Genomic DNA, 20,341 nt, shown 5'->3' on the forward strand with positions numbered 1-20,341 from the left:
CATTGGTTACACCAGCCTAATCTCAGTAGTTGATGGGCTTGAAGTCAAACAGCACAATGCTTGAAGCACAGCGAAGAGATGCTGGCAAATGCACGAAAGTGCTGTTTGAATGAATGCTTACGAGCTTGCTGCTGCCTACCACCGCTCAGACTGCTCTATCAAATATCAAATCATAGACTTAATTATAACATAATAACACGCAGAAATACAAGCCTTAAGTCATTAATATGGTCAAATCCGGAAACTATCATTTCGAAAACAAAACGTTTATTCTTTCAGTGAAATACGGAACTGTTCCGTATTTTATCTAAAGGGTGGCATCCATAAGTCTAAATATTCCTGTTACATTGCACAACCTTCAATGTTATGTCATAATTATGTACAATTCTGGCAAATTAGTTTGCAAACGAGCCAGGCTGCCCAAACTGTTGCATATACCCTGACTCTGCGTGCAATGAACGCAAGAGAAGTGACACAATTTCCCTAGTTTAATATTGCCTGCTAACATGGATTTCTTTTAACTAAAATATGCAGGTTTTAAAAATATATACTTCTATGTATTGATTTTAAGAAAGGCATTGATGTTTATGGTTAGGTACATTCGTGCAACGATTGTGATTTTTTTCGCAGATGCGCTTTTGTTAAATCATCCCCAGTTTGGCGAAGTTGGCTGTCTTTGTTAGGAACAAATTGTCTTCACACAGTTTGCAACGAGCCAGGCGGCCCAAACTGCTGCATATACCCTGACTCTGTTGCACAGAACGCAAGAGAAGTGACACAATTTCCCTAGTTAAAAGAAATTCATGTTAACAGGCAATATTAACTAAATATGCAGGTTTAAAAATATATACTTGTGTATTGATTTTAAGAAAGCCGTTGATGTTTATGGTTAGGTACACATTGGTGCAACGACAGTGCTTTTTTCGCGAATGCGCTTGTTAAATCACCCGTTTGGAGAAGTAGGCTGTAATTCAATGATAAATTAACAGGCACCGCATCGATTAAATGCAACGCAGGACACGCTAGATAAACTAGTAATATCGTCAACCATCTGTAGTTAACTAGTGACTATGTTAAGATTGTTTTTTATAAGATACGTTTAATGCTAGCTAGCACCTTACCTTGGCTCCTTGCTGCACTCGCATAACAGGTCGTCAGCCTGCCACGCAGTCTCCTCGTGGAGTACAATGTAATCGGCCATGATCGTGTCCAAAAATGCTGATTACCGATTGTTATGAAAACTTGAAATCGCCCTAATTAATCGGCCATTACGATTAATCGGTCGACCTCTACTCTCCAGAGATGTTCAATCGAGTTCAAGTCTGGGCTCTGGCTGTGCTACTCAAGGTTATTCTGAGACTTGTCCCAAAGCTACTCTTGTGTTGTCTTGGCTGTGTGCTTAGGGTCATTTTGCATTTGGAAGGTGAACCTTCGTCCCAGTCTGAGGTCTCTAGGAAGACTCTTGGTGGTTCCAAACTTCTTCCATTTGGTGGCCACTGTATTCTTGGGGACCTTCAATGCTGCAGAAATTTCTTGGTACCCTTCCCCAAATCTGTGACTCGACACAATCCTGTCTCTGAGCTCTACGGACAATTCCTTCAACCTCATGGCTTGGTTTTTGCTCTGACATGCACTGTCAACTGTGGGACCTTTATATAGACAGGTGTGCCTTTCCAAATCATGCCAATCAATTGAATTAACCACAGATGGACTCCAATCAAGTTGTAGAAACATCTCAAGGATGATCAATGGAAACAGGATGCACCCGAGCTCAATTTTGAGTCTCATAGCAAAGGGTCTGAATACTTATGTAAATAAAGCCTGTAATCGCTTTGTCATTATGGGGTATTGTGTGTAGATTGATGAGGGAAAAATTTATTTAATCAATGGCTAGGAAGAACTGTATTAATAACCAGTCACAATGCAGTAATGCCCATTGCCATCCTCTAACTCTGCCTTTCCACCTCACCCCAGGGCCTGTATGATGACTCTGAGTGTGACAGTGCTGAGCTGGACTACTCAGGCTGCACAGAGCCCCAGCCCCATAGGCTCCCCAGCACCAACTGGTGAGGAGACCAGGCCACAGCCTCAGACTGAGACCCAGGCCCATTCCCCCCCAGACCTCAGCCCCAGCCTCCTGGACAAGCCTATGTACAGCCAACCAAACTCCCCCCACCCTCAACTCAACCTCCCTTCTCTCATTTCCCAGTCCCAGCCTTGCAAAAACACTTCCAACAAGCCAACTCACCTCACCTACAGGGACCTCTGCAACACCATACTACAGATGTAACTTCTACATGTTAAAGTGATTCTTTCACTATCCGTTGTTCTTTCACTATCCGTTGTTTCTTACTTCTCTATTTTGTCCAAAAAATTGTCATACTTTATTATCTATTCTATGTAAAGTCTCCCATTCAGATTATATGTCTACATTGTCAGAGAGGCATCTGCACTTTGTATACTTGATTGGTACGGATTATTTCATGTCCAAAATCTTTTGTTTCCTCACAAGGATCGTGCACTGAGTGTCGTTTAATTTATTTATTGGGTATTAGAGAGAAAATCAATGTTTACATTCTTCCTCTTTATATTTTCACATGTATTTATAAATGTTTTTCATCAGGGATTTTGTTGTCCACATTTTTTTATACAATCTGTATTTTATTTAATGTAACATGTATGTAAATATTTGGACCTCTTGAGACACTTATTCAATTAACAAACATTTGTAAGAGTTGAAATGTGAGACTGGATCATCTAATGGTGCTGACTAATGTTTTACACTAGAGGGCGCTATTGAATTGTACCAGACAACAGAACTCAGGTGCATTCAGCAGGGCACAACATTGTGGATATTTCAGATAGAAAAAGATTATGTAGAACATACATACCTCTCTGACATGTAGAACAAATGAACCATGTCAGCTCTATTCATGACATTTCTATCTGAACCATTCAACGTTTGCCTACTGAACATGGCCCTGAACAGATATTCTATTGGTCAGATACCGGATGCTGTTCATGAAGATGATGACAGGGCATTAATAAGCATAGAAATATAATCTAATAATTATATTTCTATGGCATTATATTTCTATGGCAAGACAGGTTGAAGAGAGCAGAACAATGATAGATAATGAACAACACCAAGCAATATGTCCACTAACTCTGAATCATTCCCCTTGCTGTAAACTAAAACTACAGCCCCTTTCTTCCAGGGTCTGACCGCACTTGTTTTTGTAGATTAACTCTTGTGTTTATTTGGTATTGCAGTCTTTATACTGTATTAAAATGCAATACTACGTACTAGGATACCATTGAGAACAAAACCTCAGGTCAAATCTCAAATGGCACCCTAATCCCCACAGCTCTGGGTCAAAAGTAGTGCACTTCATAGGAAATAGAGTGCCATTCGAGACGAAGCCTCAGTCACCGACCATGTGCATTGCCATCTACAAGTGTAAAGATACTAGATCAGATCACTAAAGCATGGTTGTAATATAGTATGTATGGGTTGTACTTGTATTTTTTGTCCAAATGCAGATGTTAGTCAGAGCATGAGGCTCAGATCAAAGGGACTTAATCACCCATAGAAACAGAATCTATAGAAAAAAGGGAATCTACCACTCACTAATTAACTCATGAACAGCAGACTAGTGTGTTCCTAAACTAACTAGTTGTTCTGCAACTAGTTACTTTCCTGTCAACTAAGGATGCGTCCCAATTCTAAATCCTTATCACCTAAATGTGCACTTGTTCACTTCCCTTCTTGGATTGAAAAGGAAAGGACTGCTGTAAGAAATATGGTGGAACCACCCTCTACCAATCCAAATATATGTTTTATTGCGCAAGTGTGAACTCGGGCAGCATCGGGATGCAATAGAGGCCTATGTTTAAACAGCCTACGTTCCATCCTCTCCTATCAAATGACTCAGCAGGTTCCATTTGATAAGCTATAAAATGGCAGCTCCTGTGTTCTGTAAGGTTTTATATATCCACTAGTATTTATTTTCTGTAAAAGCATACATTTTGTAAAAAACAGGTTAAAGAAAATCTCTGAATTTATTCTGTCCTCAACTTTTAATTGGTTTTATTTTATAGGCTTTTTTGCTCATCTTTCTCAAGGGTGCCAATCATTTCGGACCTGACTGTAGATGTGGACAAATAATTAATTGTTTTGTTGCCAATACAGCAAAACACCACAGCCCTATGGTGACTGGAGAAAGAGGCTCCTGTATGTTTCTGATTAGCCTGATGTGTTGATTTGTCTTACCAAGTCCCCATGGTAAATGTCACGTTAATGTTTGTGCAGCACAACACTAACCGATTTGGCTCCAAGCTAGTTTCCAATATGCTGAATCAAAAACAGACTCCTCGTCCCTTTGAAAGTACATGTTTTGTTTTTATATCGCATCTGTGTACAATAAATATATTTAAGAAACAAATAAAAATCCCTGTTCAAAAACTGGAAATGTGGGTGTCAGACTTTAATGCTGGGTAAGTGTTAAAGTGTTCATAAAATCATAGCAGTGACCATTCCTATGAACTTCAGTGCCCAGTAGAATAACTTATTGCCCATTATGAAAAGGAATAGATTACACACGACAGGCAGCAACACAGAACGAGAATTTGTCATTTGAGCATTTCACATCTTTATTCCTGTAGTTTTTTTTAACAATGTCGTGGCACCCAATGTCTACATTTCTTTCCAAAACGTGCACAAAAGTTACTTTATCTCCTGCAAATAATAAAAAAATTAAATATGACATGAGCAAAGAAAGCAAAGAGCAGGAATTTTTTTTTTAATCGCCCCGTCTTAGTTTCAGCGATTCATAATATCGTAGTTTCTCTCATCACGCTCACAAACAGACACGCCAGTCATAGTTCAGGAGTTTCTCTCCTTTGGTAGTTAAAACAAATATTTCCTCCATTGAAGAAACATGATCACGGGGGGGGGGGTCAAAAGTGAAGGTGGAAAAATAGGAATGACACAGAAACAAAAAAGTTAAGGTGACATGAATACATAGTTTGAAATTGTTTTCAACAAATGCAATATCCATGTATTCCAGTAGTGTTAGAGCTGTTTGTCATACCCAAAATACCAGCAGTGACTGATTCCCCCTTTGATGACAAACACGTATTCCCCCTTTTATTTTGCGAGCATAGTGACATCACAGGAAGTTACATAACAAGAAGTGACATCACCAAATCAAGGTGAGTTTGAATTTCTGCAATGGATAAAATTACTAGGGGATGCAGGATGGTGGTGGGTTGGAGGGGGGGGCTAAAAATGCAGAAGAGAAAAAAAGTATATTTTGTTTGGACATTTATTTGTTCTTTGTATAAAACAAAAACTTTTAGAGAACTAAACCTATTCAGATTTTTCTACCTATACTCTTGTGATGGTGTCAAGAAAGACAGAAAACTTTCTCCCTTCAACAAAAAAGAACCTTAGAACAAATCATTAAAAACATCCAACTGGGACACAAAGGGCCTTAACAAAAACAATTATGTAAAAACAGAAAAATGAACGCAGATCAAAATAAAATCAGGTGGGTGGCGTGATTTTCAAAAAAGAATAAAAAATAAACCGAGTTGGATAGTTGCATTGACCACTTTAAAGGAGAGAGCTGACTGATGGATCGATTGGTGGTAGAAGGTAAAATGTGGGGGGGGGGGGTTAGTGCAGATCACGTCTATGCAGTCTGTTCTATCAGTTGGCCGCCAGTCCTGTCGCTTCAGAGGAGAGCCTGGAGAGAGACACATTGAGAGATCGAAGGGGGAGAGAATAAGCCATGCGTTTCAAATTAGAACGATAAAAACAGGACAAACTCACCTTTTCACAATTTAACCTACAAACCTCCACAACACTTTTTTCAGCTCATAAAATGTCTACCCAATAGATACGCCTCTAGAGGTGTATTAACTACCAATGGATAAGAGAATGTGGTTTCCTTGACATCAACCTCTTCAAAGAGTGTATTCCATGTCCTTCCATTTCACCTTACGGTCACTGACCTCTGATCAGTGCTAATACATTGTAGTGCATCAGTGATTGCCAGCGAAAGGATAAAGGAAGCAGTTATGGCTCGAATCAAGAGTCCTAATCTAGGCATTACGAGGACATCAATTTCCTGAAATTGTAAAGGTCCAACAATCCATGATTAGCAGGGCTATATGATACCTGAGGGCAAATTATTATAGTGATTAAGCCCAACTTTACCCCATGTGGCAGATAGATGCATAAAACAAAACAAGATTTTAACACTATAATGAACACTTTACAAATATAACTAGCTACCCCACATACAGTTGAAGTCGGAAGTTTACATACACTTCGGTAGGAGTCATTAAAACTTGTTTTTCAACCACTCCACAAATTTCTTGTTAACAAACTATAGCTTTGTCGTAATGTTTGGAGGAAAAAGGAGAATTGCAAGCCGAAGAACACCATCCCAACCGTGAAGCATGGAGGACGCAGCATCATGTTGTGGGGGTGCTATGCTGCAGGAGGGACTGGTGCACTTCACAAAATAGATGGCATCACGAGGAAGGAAAATTATATAATATATATTGAAGCAACATCAAGAAATCAGTCGGGAAGTTAAAGCTTGGTCGCAAATAAATGGGTCTTCCAAATGGACAATGACCCCAAGCATACTTCCAAAATTGTGGCAAAATGGCTTAAGGACAACAAATTCAAGTGGCCATCACAAAGCCCTGACCTCAATCCGGAGGAAGAAATGGGCCAAAATTCACCCAATTTATTGTGGGAAGCTTGACCCAAGTTAAACAATTTAAAGGCAATGCAACCAAATACTAATTGAGTGTATGTAAACTTCTGACCCACTGGGAATGTGATGAAAGAAATAAAAGCTGTAATAAATCATTCTCTCTGCTATTATTCTGACATTTCACATTCTTAAAATAAAGTGGTGATGTTAACTGCCCTAAAACAGGAAATTTTTACTCGGATTAAATGTCAGGAATTGTGAAAAACTGCGTTTAAATGTATTTGGCTAAGGTGTTTGTCAACTTCCGACTTCAACTGTATTATCCAGGACAAAGTTAATATTCAAATAAATGAAACACGGCATGAGAACTTAACATAAAGATGGCATGAGGTGCTACCTGAGCTTACAGCAAGAGAGAAAATCCAACCAAAAGCTTTTAAATTAGTAACGTTGAAGTCAGTCTGAGACAAGCGTGCCCATGCTGATGCAGTCTTTAGATAGAACGATCAGGGACCCTCAAGAGGGTGAGCGAGACATACACCGAGCAGTGGACCAAAGGACATGGACGAGAGAAGCCATATCTGAGTGTAACTTTTTGGGGATTAATTGTATAGTTAAGAAGCATGTGGCATAGGGCACAGCCAGGTTTAAAGCAGTGAGGACCAAGTACAGACAGCGCTAAGCTTGGCAACATCCCAAATGGCACCTTATTCCCTATAAAGTGCACCACTTTTGACCAGAGCCCACTTTTGACGAGGGCCCCGGTGAAAAGTAGTGCACTGTAGAAGGAAGTGCCATTTGGGACACACTTCACGTCTGTACTTGTAGTTTCTATTATGGCCGTGGCTTTAGTACGGAGAAAGCCTTCGCCTCTTCGACTTGGAGCCCAGCTCGGAGGAAAGCTTTGGCTCGGGATTGGCTGAGTGGGCAGGGTCACTGGAGGAGGTGGGGCCAGTGGAAACGACATGGAGGGCCAGGAGGGGGAGGGGCTTAAGACTGAGCAGACTGGAGACACAGGGGACAGCAGGGGAGTTGGGTGGGAGTGGTGAGTCAGAGGAAGAAGGTCCTTGAGGAGCCAACGAGGACAGAGAGATGGAGGCGGAGGGGGGCGCCAAACAGGAGGAGGAAGAGAAGGAGGAAGCAGTAGAGGAGGTAGCGGCAGGAGAGGTGGTAGTAGTGGAGAGAGGAGGGCAGAGGAGGCTGGTGCTGTGAGTCTGTTCAGGGTTCGAGGAGGAGAATTTAGAGGACTCTACGCTGTAGAAACGAGAGAGACAAGAAGGAAAAAGAGGGACACACAGTCGGGATGGGTTCCAGGATAGGCTGGTGAGTATGGAAGGAGTGAGGGGTAGACTTCAGGGTTGGGAGGGTGCATGAGGGGGAATCATAAGCACAGACTGACAGTCAGGGAGGGGTGTGAGAGTGACAGGCATAAAAAAACGGACAATAGTGGTCGTCAATGAGTAAACATCATTAGAAGACCGACTCATGTTTCAATAGACAATGTGCGTGTTTGAGATCGACTACGTTCCAGCCGGACTGCACAGGATCACTGATCTACAAATCACCTTCCAACCCCGAATAACTACTCATTATGTGATAAAGACCGGCGATTCTGTGCCTCGTCTTGTTCAAACTGATCCCCTCAAACATGCCATGGATAGAGGTGGGGGTTAAGCAGTCATCTAACACAAACACATTGTACTGTAATCAGACTAACTGGGAGGCACCCAAATATCAAAAGGAAGTGCCATGGTGTGGGGTAGATGAGATTGGGTGGATTCTCAGTTCTACTTAAAAAATAAAATATTTTATTTTTTAAGTAGAAGGGGGCTTGGTTGAATATTTGGCTACCTTAGTTCTGGAGAGCCACAGGCATTTGTGCCAACCCATCTCTGTTTTAGTTTGCGTTGGGCTGGATCAAAAGCCTACTACACCAAGCAAATGTGGTGCTCCAGGACCAGCAGCAAAATTCCAGAAAGTTCCCAGAACCCAAAGTCCTCAGGTTTTTCAGAAAACATGGTTGGAGGATTTCCAGAATCAGGAGGGAACATGCAGGGAGGTAATCTTCCAACTGAGAATCTATCCCAGGAATTTAGGGGAAGTTTCTTGAATTTTGCAACCAAAAGTGAAATGATCCCTGACTCTAAAAGGACAAAATATGGTAGTTGGTTAAAAAGCTTGTAACTAATGTGTCTGACCTGGCGTTGATGAGGTACTCTGCCAGGCTGATGGAGGCGGAGGAACCAGTGATGGTGACCTGTCTGTCTGCGGAGCCCTCCACAGAGTTAGCTATCTTTATCTGGGCACCCGACATCTGGCGAATCTCATTGATCTTAGCACCCTGGCGACCAATGATGCAGCCAATCAACTAGGAGGAAGAAAAACAGGAAGTCAGTTTAGCCAATCAACAAGAGGGCAGACAGAACCAGAAATTCAGTTACGCCAATCAATTAGAGTGGAGCCGATTTATAGTGTGAAATGTCTAATCACTGGAGGGAAATGGAAGGGGAGGGTCAGAGTCATCCCTGTGGAAATACTTACATCATTTGGAATGGTCATCTCATGGGAACTAGTCTGCGCAGAAGCATCCATCCCTCCTAAATCAACAAGCCAAAAATACATAAACAAAACAAGGACCAAGAGGAACTTGGCACTCTTCGTGATATGTAAATGCCATTGTGGTGGCAGGTTCAACGTAACAAACTCTTAACTGGCATTTCAGCAGGTAAAGACTTTGTCGAGGAGTTATTTTTTCTATCCGTGTGACACACCAACGATGGCCTGACAGCCAGAACATTTGCAGTTTGCCATTTGCCTCAACGAATGAAACTTTAAAAAGCATGATGGTTTCATTCGGTCAACACACCAGTTCTGAGCGCAGTAGTTTCAAGAACCTTATATTTAGATTTTTTTTTTAATACAAACTATTGTATTGTGAAGTCCTTAGTACCTTGGAATCCTTGGTTGCTTGGGGCCATTGGGAAGGGGCTCTGCTGCATGGCCAGCTGGTGTAACTTGGTGAGCTGTGGAGAGATAGAGGAAGACTGTGAGGGCAAGAGATGGGGGCAGGGAGGGAGGGAGAGAAATGGAAAGGAAAGAGACGGGACAAGAAGCACGGTCAGTAAAGCACCGAAACCATTTCAATCACCACAACATTCATTCATAATAGTAGTTGGAGTTGTGTTCATTACATACCAAACTGACTGGAACAGTTAAGGGACTACCTGGACTTTTTCCTGTTAAACTCTGTTGCGTGCACTAATGAACACATAACCCAGCCATCTCATTTTCTCTCTCTAAAACGGACAAGTGTTGTGTGGGTTGTGGAATCATTCTTCATATATTTGTACCCCGTGGTCTTTCCACTGTAGCTCTGGAGAACTCGGACTCCGTTTGGAACGTTTGCCTATAGTCTTCTGGCAGATGGATATGACACTACATGTTCTCAGTATGTAGGAATAGATATTTCTTGGCCCGTACCAAACAAAACCAACCAGTCCCACACAACTACAGGCCACGGTATAATCAACACAGTAATAGTTAAGACAATAACATAAGATCAATAGTGAACATAAACATCATTTCTTAAACCATAACCCAGTGATATGTTAAATAAAAATGTTGAGAATTACGTTATTGGTTAATACACTACCTCCTCTAAATGATTTGTCTATTAAATGTCATCTCTTCTCCATAAGGCTCGTTTCTGACCAAACCCTTCCTCTTAAGGCATTACAACCAGGCTGGGTTTGGAGCCTCGGCCCTACAGTCTACCTAACACCTTTTCCTAGTGCACTGGTTGGAGGGAGGGTCGGTTAGGAATGGTAGATAAAATAAATTGGAGGGCAGGGAGGTACAGAGGATAGGGAACTGGGGGGCATACATTGAGAGGTGAAGGGTAGGGATGATAGCATAAGGTAGGGAAGGTATGGAAAGGTAGGCCAGGGACAGGTAAGGATTTTGGGGGAAGGACAGAGGGTAGAGAGGATACGGACACCAGGAGGGAGAAATTGTGACAACAGCACTTACATCTGGCTGGGGTATCGCATGTTGCCCTTGAACGGCATACGCCTGAAAAGAGAACAACGTGTTCATAGGCATCCTGTCAACATATCACGATTCGCAGCCACAAGAGTACACAGGACAAACGTATGTTAGAATGTTAAAAGTATAAAATGTAATGCCTAAAAACACAAGTTGATCATGTTGCTGCTTCCTGTTGTTATGGATTTATAGTCCAGTGTCAAAACAATGAATATACTGAAATAGGTTGTGTATTTAAGACCAATGTCTTCTACACGTCACACTTGCGTTCAGATTACTTTCATTTTGCTAAATTAGTACCTTAAAGTGAACACGCGTAAACATTCGCCAAGCATCCACTCTAAACTGGAATTAATTAGCTTGTTCTACTGTAATAGCACGTGCAAATTAATCACTCTACTCGATATTGCAATCGATGAAACTGGGACAATAACCGCAGCAACATGTACCATTTGCGCTCTTCTTACAGACAAATCACAACGAACCTGGGTATACAACATATAACTGTCGATAGATAAGAACCTGTAGTAGCCATTTATCAACCCATCTCCTTGTGCCAAAGTTTACGGTAGATGGCGAATACAAAATAAATACTAAAAATTGGACTGGATAATTTCAATAAATCACCACCTCACGGGTAGTTCTACAGAGTGACAGGGGCTGGCTTTCATTTGAGTGATAGCTTAACTGTCAAATCCGTGTATTTGTTTATAAAGAAAGCAACCCTGAATTATCTGTGCCATTTGATTTTTGAAAAAGAGTCAAATCCTCTAACGTCAAATCAAGAGAATCACCTCTTTCGCAAACAGATGGACCCCATCCAAGAAATTGTTATGAAAACTTGCTCCTGAACGTATTTAGATGTGCCACAGAAAGGGGTGTGAAGACCTTTGCAATCAAGACGTCTGTTTTTTTTTTTTTTTATTAATTTCCCGAACATTTCTATAACATCTCTTTCACTTTGAAAATGTGGAGTATATTGTGTAGATCAGTGGGGGGAAATCTCAATTTTATCTTTTTTTTTTTTTATAGAGAAATTTAAGGCAACAAAAACATTGAACATCCATCTCAAACAACAATTTAGAGTTTAAAAATGGTTTGAAACAATTTAACTCGGTGCTCAGGACTAGAGCTTCCAGTGCCTGAATGTTTCATGTCCCCAAAACAAGAGTATATTTTTCTTCAACACACACAGATCCTATAGGTCTATGTCTCTAAATGCTCTCAATATATTTTAAAGTAGCCAAATATTGAACAAAGTATCCATATTAATCGAGAAAGATAACATTTCTAAAAGGATGTTAAAGCGATTGAAAACATAGAAAAAACAACGCACGTTTCCACTCTGCCTAGCGGAGCATGAACTGGGCTTGGGTTTTCAGGGATTTTATCAATTCCTTCTCCCAGTAACAGTATCAATGGTGGGTGGAGGGAGGTCTACTTCAGTTTAGGGATGGGGCTTTTGAAATAAGTTCACTATTCGAATAATAGCATGCATGTGTGTGGGATTTCTGGATATTTTTTTAACTTAAGTTTTTAACAGCACTGCGACGCAAGGGAGAGAGGCTGGCGCGATATTGCTGAAGCTGCAGAGGGGCCAGTGAAATGGGAGCAAGAAGACTCTGCTATGACGTATGGGAGTGCGTCATAGCTACACTGAAAAGGTTTTTATTAAATTAATAATTTGAAATATCATGGTATATCCTTGTATGTAACATGGATATTTCAACTTGAAAAAAAAAGAAGCATTTTTCTCTGTTAAAATAGGCCCCTACACTCTTGCCCACAAAAATGAATACTTCCACAAGTATTTGAATACTAACGTCCGTTCAGATATTCAAATAAACGTGCACATCCCTATTTCTGTTAGTAACCACCAGAGATGTCATAACAGTAACATAAAACCAAAGGCCGGGCAAAAGTATCATACAGTTTATTATTATTATTGGTAAATTCCCTATAAAAATACAGCAGGACAGATAACAGATCAACTACAGGTTAGTTCTCAGAGGAACCCCCCCCCCCCCATTCCCCTTCCCAGCCAGCAAGCAGTAAGTTGATCTAAATAAAAACATGTATATACATTTAAAAAATATATCAAACATACCTGTCCTCCAGCAAAGATGACAGGGGATCCTGAAGGTTTTGGTCGGTATGGGATGGTGACCCCCTTAGGGGGAGACTGGAGGAAAGAGAAGGGAAAGAGAAAATGAGAGACAGGAGAGGGATGGGAGAGAAGGAGGGACAGGAAAATGGGTTTAATTCAAACGTGTTTTCAAAACACTTTTGTATAAGTAAGCAAGAGATGCCAAAATGGCTACCAAAGAGGTTGCAAGGGTAATTTGACGAATGAAGAAAATTATTAACATTTAAGCTGAATAAAAATAGATCAACAATTTGATGATATTACTTACACCTACCTCGAGCATAACCACGCAGATTTGCTTGACACACTCAATTATGGACTGGGGGGTCCCTGCGATGGTGATGGCCCGTTCTGTAGAGTTAGGGAGCATGTCCCCTGCCACCTGTACCTGAGCACCTGTCGACTAGAGAGAGAGGAGAGATTGACTGGTCTGGAATTACATATTACACAAAAAAAATTGTAATTTAGCAGACGCTCATATCCAGAGAAAACTTACAATCAGTGCTCTGAACTAAGGTAGGTAAAACGACCACCGATCACAGTCACTGCAAGTAAAACCTTTCAAAATAGCCACTTTCTGCTAAATCGGTGCAAGTCGGGGATGCAAACTGGTGCGGGCCCAAGAAGGTGACACTTTTTTTGCACCGAAACATCCCAAAAATCCCTGCTAGGGGGAAATGTAAGTTAACTAATTAAACAAAGAATCTACACGATCAGTCTCTGTGTGTAAGATAAAGTGGTTAACGTGAACCTAACTCACAGCTAAAAAAAATTAAGAAAGCAATCCAATGTTATTTGTTGCCTACTGCAAACGACACTCAAGTCTTGAGAAAAAAAACAATTTATTAGCCATGACAGCCTTTATAATAGAAAGCTTGAGACCACACAATATAAATATTGCACTTCGGGAAAAAACATTTAAAAGTAGAAATAGAATGAAACAGGGATTCTATTTTTATTTTATTTATTATAGTGGCCACTATAGTAGACATCAATCAAGTGCACAAGGCTACATGTGTGCAAAAATAACGTTCAGAGTAAAAAAAATGTAATAATCCCCCTTCACTCACACAAGTGTTATAGGAAAGTTCAACAAAACCAATATCTTTGGGCTACACTGCACATTATTACATTGTAGAACAGATGTCCACAGGCAGAAAGTGTACAATGTGCCAGCTGAGCATGATACCCTTTGTTGGCATAATTGAAAAAGTATATTGAAAAAGTGAGAAGGGGGAAGTGTGTGGTGTTCCTTTCACCTCTATAGTGGCATCCATCTTAAGTCAGGCCCAACTCCAACTACACTTGATCCCTGAATCCACTTGTTTAACAAGCAACGCCTGATTTTCCCCTAATTCTCTCATTCTGAAAATTAACCACATACTGTAGAGGGAAAACATTAGCTCACAGATAGCAGTTAGTTCATTAGCTAGTTAACATTTCACACAGACTGCCAGGGTCCAGTAAGCAAGTAACACATTATAACTTGAGGAACGGCAAGGAGTCGCATACCAGTTAATACTATAGGTTAGGTTTTGGTTAGGTTACTAACGTTAGCTCATCTGATGTTGTAATGTTAACTAGCTAGCTGTCTGACTTTATTAAATCAGCTCATTTTCACACCATAATCTCTATTTGATCAGTTAAGTTGGCTAATGTTGCCCAACATTTCTCTGGCTAGCTAACAGAGAATTCGATCCAGCTAGCAAGATACTTAACATTGGTAACAATACTTGTTCAACCACACTTTCTTCCTCACATAAGGGCTGGGTGATATGGCCAAAATATCATATGGTATTTTTCACATTTGGCGGTATTTTATGTTTTTGATTAATAAAAGTTTTACATTTGCTTTATGAGTAGTGCGTGACCCTAGGGTGGCTACGTATATTCTAAATTATTTCAATGGGTCTTTCTCCATTCAGATTGTTTTATGCTGTTCAATTTAACCTAAAATAATTTTCTGCATTTCCATCAATTTCCACGGTATTGGCAAAAATACAAAATGTATTTATAACCAAATGTTGCAATTGCGATTTAGATCAAAACACTTGGGTAAACTTTTGGAAACACAGAAATAGAATGTTTATTATAATTCTATAGTTGGAATATAACTAATAGTGGGCACTTTGAATAGTGTTGTTTGACATGACAACGAATGAAAATGCCATGGACGAGTTATTGTGACAGGGTAGGAACCAAAGTGATGTTCAGTGTTTCCTAGGCGACCTTAAAGTCTTTGGCTACATTAAATCTTTATTTATGTAGCCAACATTCATGCTTCGCCTATTCCTCTTTGATTTAGAAGATACTGTTGCACAAACATGCTGATTTAGGCCTCCACCAGCACTGGTATCAGGCTGTATTAGCTAGCTACGTTTGCTCTGACTCAGTACTTTTATTAGCTTGCCAGCTAACTAGCGATTAGCATTAGTGGCTAAAACGATTTAGCTTAACTTACTAAGAAAATACAAACTAGCTGTTTGCAGATGTAAGAAACACAAACTAATATTATAATTATAGAACGCTTGTGGATTTATATTAAGATCAAAGCGAAAACATCGTTGTCATCAACATTGTTGCATGTGCAGCATTGACCATGCAGACCGAACGAAAGTGTCTCATGGTCAAGCAACAACAAATGCGCTCCTTGAGTGACTGGGGTGGGAATAGGTCTGTGTGGAAAGCGGCATGGAAAGAGAGAGCGTAGAGGGATGACTCAAGTAGCGGAGTAAACTATAAAAACAGACGTTACACACTGCGCATCACATTTAACAAACCAAATATTAAAATACCATTATAGAAGGTAAAGTAAAAACCCAAACAGGTCCGTGCATCAATACCGGTATATAGTAAAATACGGTATACCGCCCAGCCCTACCTCAACTCAAACTTTCCAAATGCCAGTTGTTTTTCAGTTACAGCTCATGAAATACGCGTCATCACCTTCTCACCCCCATCTCTGTGGTTAGGTTTCTCACCTATCTCTTTGTTATCGTTCAGGGGACGCGCTGCTGTAACTGGCAAACTGCCTTTCCACTCTCCACTGTCTTTCCAGAGCGCACGCTGATGCTGTAACAAGCAAATTGGTTGTCTCTTCTAACTTCAGTCGCGTGTTGCATTCTGTTAATGTGAACGATTGGCTGAGCCTTGGATACAGCCAGTATTGCTCCAAACGCGCATCACTTGTTCGCTTACAGCCAGTAGTGATCCAAAGCCAACTCCCACTTCCTCCCCCGCCCAAACTTTTCTCACCGGATCTACACGAATCACGTAGGCCACCTATTTTGGATTCAAAAATTGTAATTTAGCCGAAAGGTGACTATTTTGCATTGCTGGCTAGTAAGAAAAAACAAGTGCGAGTACATATGTTCTCCCACCCACCTCTCTGATTTCTTTGATCTTGCAGCCTCCCTTGCCAATGAGGGACCCACACTGGCTGGCTGGCACCACGATGCGGAGGGTGACAGGGGGCTTGCTGGTGGCCGTACTGTTCGTCATGGAGCTGCTGATGTCCTGGGAGAGAAGAGAGGAGATTGATTGATCAATTAACTTACTCCAGAACGTCTACTTGACAACATCCTTGATGGATATGTGAAAGGTGCTCAGACACTCTTGGAGGACAACTGTAAACAGATGTATTGTTAATAAAGAACCTTTTTTCAAATCAACTTCTAATAGTCCTCTTGGATTAGTTGAACACCTCACACATCCAGTCAGTTCCTCTATTCATGCACCTGAACTGAGAGGTAGTGTTAATCGGTTCCGTAAAAATAGCCTCATCACATTCCCTATAGATCCCAAAGTGACAAATAAACAGTTGGGCCTGGACGAGACAGAGTAATTAAGTTACCTCTTCCAGCTTTTCGATGATCATGGAGAATCCTTTGAAGATGGCGGTGGTGGGGCCTGCCAAAGTGATGATCCTCTCAGGACAGTTGCCCTCTGAGATGTTGATGCGAGCTCCGCTCTGGACGCAAGGAAATTCACCAATAGTTATGAGTTAAATAAAAGAGGTGCGACTGACAGAACACAAACAGCTTTAGTGTCATTTAGAAACAGAAGGCATCTGTCACCTCTTCTCTCATCTTCTTCACGGATTCACCTTTCTTGCCAATGATGCTTCCAACCTCCTAAAAGAAAAACAAATGCAGTTAGAACTGTAATTCCTAAACTTTAGTCACCTGCTGTGGGAGGTCACTCCTTGCACCAGCAATCTAATGGTCAGCATGGCATTACCTAGCCTTTAGCACCGTGGGCTAACAGTCATTTGCTGTGGGATCTTGCTCACCTTGCCGTGCATGAGCAATCTAATGGTCAGGGTGACATTGAGTCCTCCTTCAATCACGCCGGAGTCCATAACTACCACTGGATGGGAGAGTAGCTGCTGCAGATGGGTCAAAACTGGGGTATGGTCACAAAGATTGGATCTGGAGGAGGTCAGACAAGAAAACAGTGAGAAAAGTAGGAAAAGTTAGAATAGTGCATAGGAAGAAGTATTATGAGGCGGAGGGAAGAGGAGGAGAACAATTGAATATAGAATGTGAGATCAGTGTACAGGCCACGACCGGTGGTTTTGGTTATTAATTCAGCCTATGACTTTGTACAAGCATACTAAATAGCTAGCGAACTATTGAACTCGTAAAACTTAATAGGAAGGTATCAAGTAAACGATACAAGCTGCTGAAACCATCCAAATAATGATATGTTTCTTACAACAGTAGCTGCTTTTAGTTCAATGGATGAGATTATCTGTAGGCACTGATGTTCTTACAAACTAATCAAATATATGCATAACACCTGATCTAAACTGATTGCCATTATTATAAGAGTGAAACATCATTTTGCAGCTCGTCACCTTGCTGCATAAACTCAACTCTGTACCTCTACAGAGTAGAGTTGCGATAAATGTTGGCTGAGAGTACCACCAACTACATCGAGTCGCTACCAGGGATGTAAAAATGTACATTATTTTATTTCACCTTGTACCCATGTTTGTCCCGTGTAACTGTGGGCTTTTCTTTGGGTGCTGAATTCCGTAGTTTTTGATTAAGTCATTTTGAGTGAGGTCTGTCATGTTGCACCCTTTATTCCACAGCTTTTCAATGGAGTGCGAAGTTACGACTTCAAACGTGCTCTACTACTCGATACTTTAATACATATAAATGTTTTAACGCTTACTGTGTAACCGTGCTTGTCCCGATTGTCAGTTGGAATCCATAGTTTGATAAATCTATAACGCATTCTGTGTCCCTTGCCAAAACGACTGTAAAAATCTGCCGTGAAATGACGGTCTGCTCCTTCTCAACAACAGCTAACGTTACCTATGCAGAGGACGCGTAAAATGCTACTTTTATTTATTTTTTAAACTACGGATTTCAGCACCCAAAGAAAATCTAGTACAAGGAAAGCATTGAACAATATATATTTTTTACGAGTATGGATTGAGAGTTGTACACAACGCCGTAGAGATGTAGTTAACGTTATGAACAGAGTTGAGTTCTCAACTAACTTCTGACCCCCAAAAAGAATGGGGCCTTCTAGTATGAGGTTGCGTGCGTGATTTTCATTAGAACTGTATCATAATTCATGCAAAGTAACCTGCCATTAGACTAAAAGGAACACATTTAGTTGGCGTGGTCATCATAGCAATGGTTCACGTGTGCATATTTTAGCTTGCTAGTAGCACACTGCTGGCATGTTAGACTAACAAACAGGTTAATGGTCCCAAGACTGAATCGCGAACGAAAATAAATTACGGCTCAGTTCGTAAATGAATGGACAATGTGTCCGATTACTTGGCTGCAATGAATTTAACTTCACTCATAGCTAAAGCATGCAGTTTAGCCTCACCGGCCGGCTCTAATTTAGCATTTAGCTAGATTTACGACCTAGCATAGCGCGCTAACTAGCAAGTTAACTGAGTGGCTAGCATCCATTTGTGGAGCATGTGTACATTGTATGAATGGCTGTGCAGTTGTCATTCACGCTAGTACTGTTTCAAGAATATATCGGCTACAAACACCCCAACACTGGTCATTTACAAATGGACAAGCGTAAATAGCAGCCATTTGGCTGGCTTTGTGAGCTGCGTGCAAGTCGTGCGGCCTGGCAAATTCACGCGGTGTGGGTTTATTTGTGATTGTATTGCACACACATAGAAAATGTTCTTACCTGATCCGTGTTTTGGGATGCGTTGTCGGGGAGGGGGTGGGGTTGTGAGGGTAGAAAGGGAGAGGTTTGGGAGGGTAGAAACCTGGGGGAGAGTTTTAAAAGGATTCGGGGAAGAGGGAAGTGTGAGATGATGATCGGGCTCCAGTCGCTGAGCTGCTTCTTCTTCCATGATATAATGGCGGTCCGCAAACAAACGTTAATGGTGCGTGCCGCCACCTACTGTTTAGGAGTGTGGTCAATCACGGTGTACAACATTAGCTCCACATTTCTAAATCCTCCTACCTAATTCAGTACTTCTGAGAAAATAAAAAAAATAACCCTTAAAAAAGAGCCCAACTGACTTATAATAGACCCTTCCGCATGCCCCAAATCCCTTCCAACCCACGACTTCAATCTTTCGGTCTCTTCAACATGCATACTACCGTTTCACAGACCATACACTCCAGACACACACCATTCACATGCTTGCCAACCAGATGTAATGACGAGTTCACTGTACAATGTCCTAGGCGTAATCGAGCAAACACCTCTTCCTTCCTAATCTGACCTTTGAATCTTGGTCCACCAACCTTTCTATGGAGGGCATATAAATGCTGACCCTTGGGCTCAGAGTCCCATCTCTTCTGCCACACATCTATCAAAATGACTCTCACCTAACATTTGGCCTCACCTCTACCCAGTGAAACATTAATATAAATGATATCTCATTTTAAAGCTATTTTGATTATCTGGTCTACAATTGTATTCCCTTCCACACCCGAATGGGCTGGGACCCAGCAGAATCTCACTACTACAATTCAATTGTCCATAATAACATTAATGCCTCCAATAGTAGGTCACTCGTACTAGATTTGCCAGATGATAAACTATTCGATACAGACAGGGAATCTGAGCATACTATAATTCTGACAGGTTGAACATCCTCCACCAACTGGAGGAGGATACTATCGCCAACAGTTCAATTGAGTATACTGACAGTTCATCTGTTAGTTTTCTACATATCAAATTTATAAATGCAAAAGCCTGCTCCTGTGTGCCCACTATCTTGGTCCTTGTATCATCTGTGAAAAGTGGTAAAAATGAAGAAAAAAAACTTATACTAATGTAATTGTCAACCAGTTTCCCAATATCACTGACATCTGGCCAATCTTTTCTTTTCTCTACCAAGGTTAAATCAACAACGGAATCTGGGAGTAACCAAGGAGAAACATTCCCTATCACCACAGAAGTGCCAACCTCCAAC

The 20,341-nt window shown here is 41.0% G+C and overlaps 2 protein-coding genes across 5 annotated transcripts in view; one reads left to right on the top strand and one right to left on the bottom strand.

Annotated features, from left to right (window-relative positions):
* LOC139536495 (mitogen-activated protein kinase kinase kinase 12-like) overlaps positions 1-4,791 on the top strand; it is a 38,144-nt gene extending 33,353 nt beyond the window's left edge. The window contains exon 12 of the mRNA XM_071337048.1: positions 1,975-4,791. Within this exon, the coding sequence (XP_071193149.1) occupies positions 1,975-2,070 (96 nt within the window). The 3' untranslated portion in view covers positions 2,071-4,791. The remainder of the gene's footprint in view (positions 1-1,974) is intronic.
* On the bottom strand, positions 4,629-19,277 carry LOC139535369 (poly(rC)-binding protein 2-like). 4 transcript variants are annotated; one of them, XM_071334709.1, is made up of 12 exons: positions 19,099-19,277; positions 17,216-17,354; positions 17,001-17,057; positions 16,778-16,894; positions 16,309-16,440; positions 13,193-13,327; positions 12,886-12,960; positions 10,764-10,805; positions 9,685-9,757; positions 9,276-9,331; positions 8,933-9,102; positions 4,629-5,750 (listed from the first exon to the last, which is right to left on the bottom strand). In XM_071334709.1, exons 2-12 carry the CDS (start codon positions 17,282-17,284, stop codon positions 5,714-5,716), a joined length of 963 nt encoding a protein of 320 aa, XP_071190810.1. In that variant the 5' UTR covers positions 17,285-17,354; positions 19,099-19,277; the 3' UTR covers positions 4,629-5,713. The 4 variants fall into 4 exon arrangements, with proteins under 4 accessions (XP_071190810.1, XP_071190808.1, XP_071190811.1 ...); XM_071334707.1 differs by having other exon boundaries at positions 9,685-9,778; XM_071334710.1 differs by having other exon boundaries at positions 13,199-13,327; positions 19,099-19,276.
* Between the last annotated feature and the right edge of the window lie 1,064 nt (positions 19,278-20,341).

Source organism: Salvelinus alpinus, chromosome 12 (genome assembly GCF_045679555.1).
Source record: "Salvelinus alpinus chromosome 12, SLU_Salpinus.1, whole genome shotgun sequence".
Classification (NCBI taxonomy): domain Eukaryota; kingdom Metazoa; phylum Chordata; class Actinopteri; order Salmoniformes; family Salmonidae; genus Salvelinus; species Salvelinus alpinus.

Coding starts and splice junctions, on each gene's coding strand:
- LOC139535369 (XM_071334707.1), bottom strand. CDS start 17,284: ATGGACTCCGGCGTGATTGAAGGAGGACTCAATGTCACCCTGACCATT. Junction 16,441..16,777: donor TCATCGAAAAGCTGGAAGAG/GTAACTTAATTA, acceptor CTTCTCTCCCAG/GACATCAGCAGCTCCATGAC. Junction 9,779..10,763: donor ATGCGATACCCCAGCCAGAT/GTAAGTGCTGTT, acceptor TTGCCCTCACAG/TCTTCCTCTATCTCTCCACA.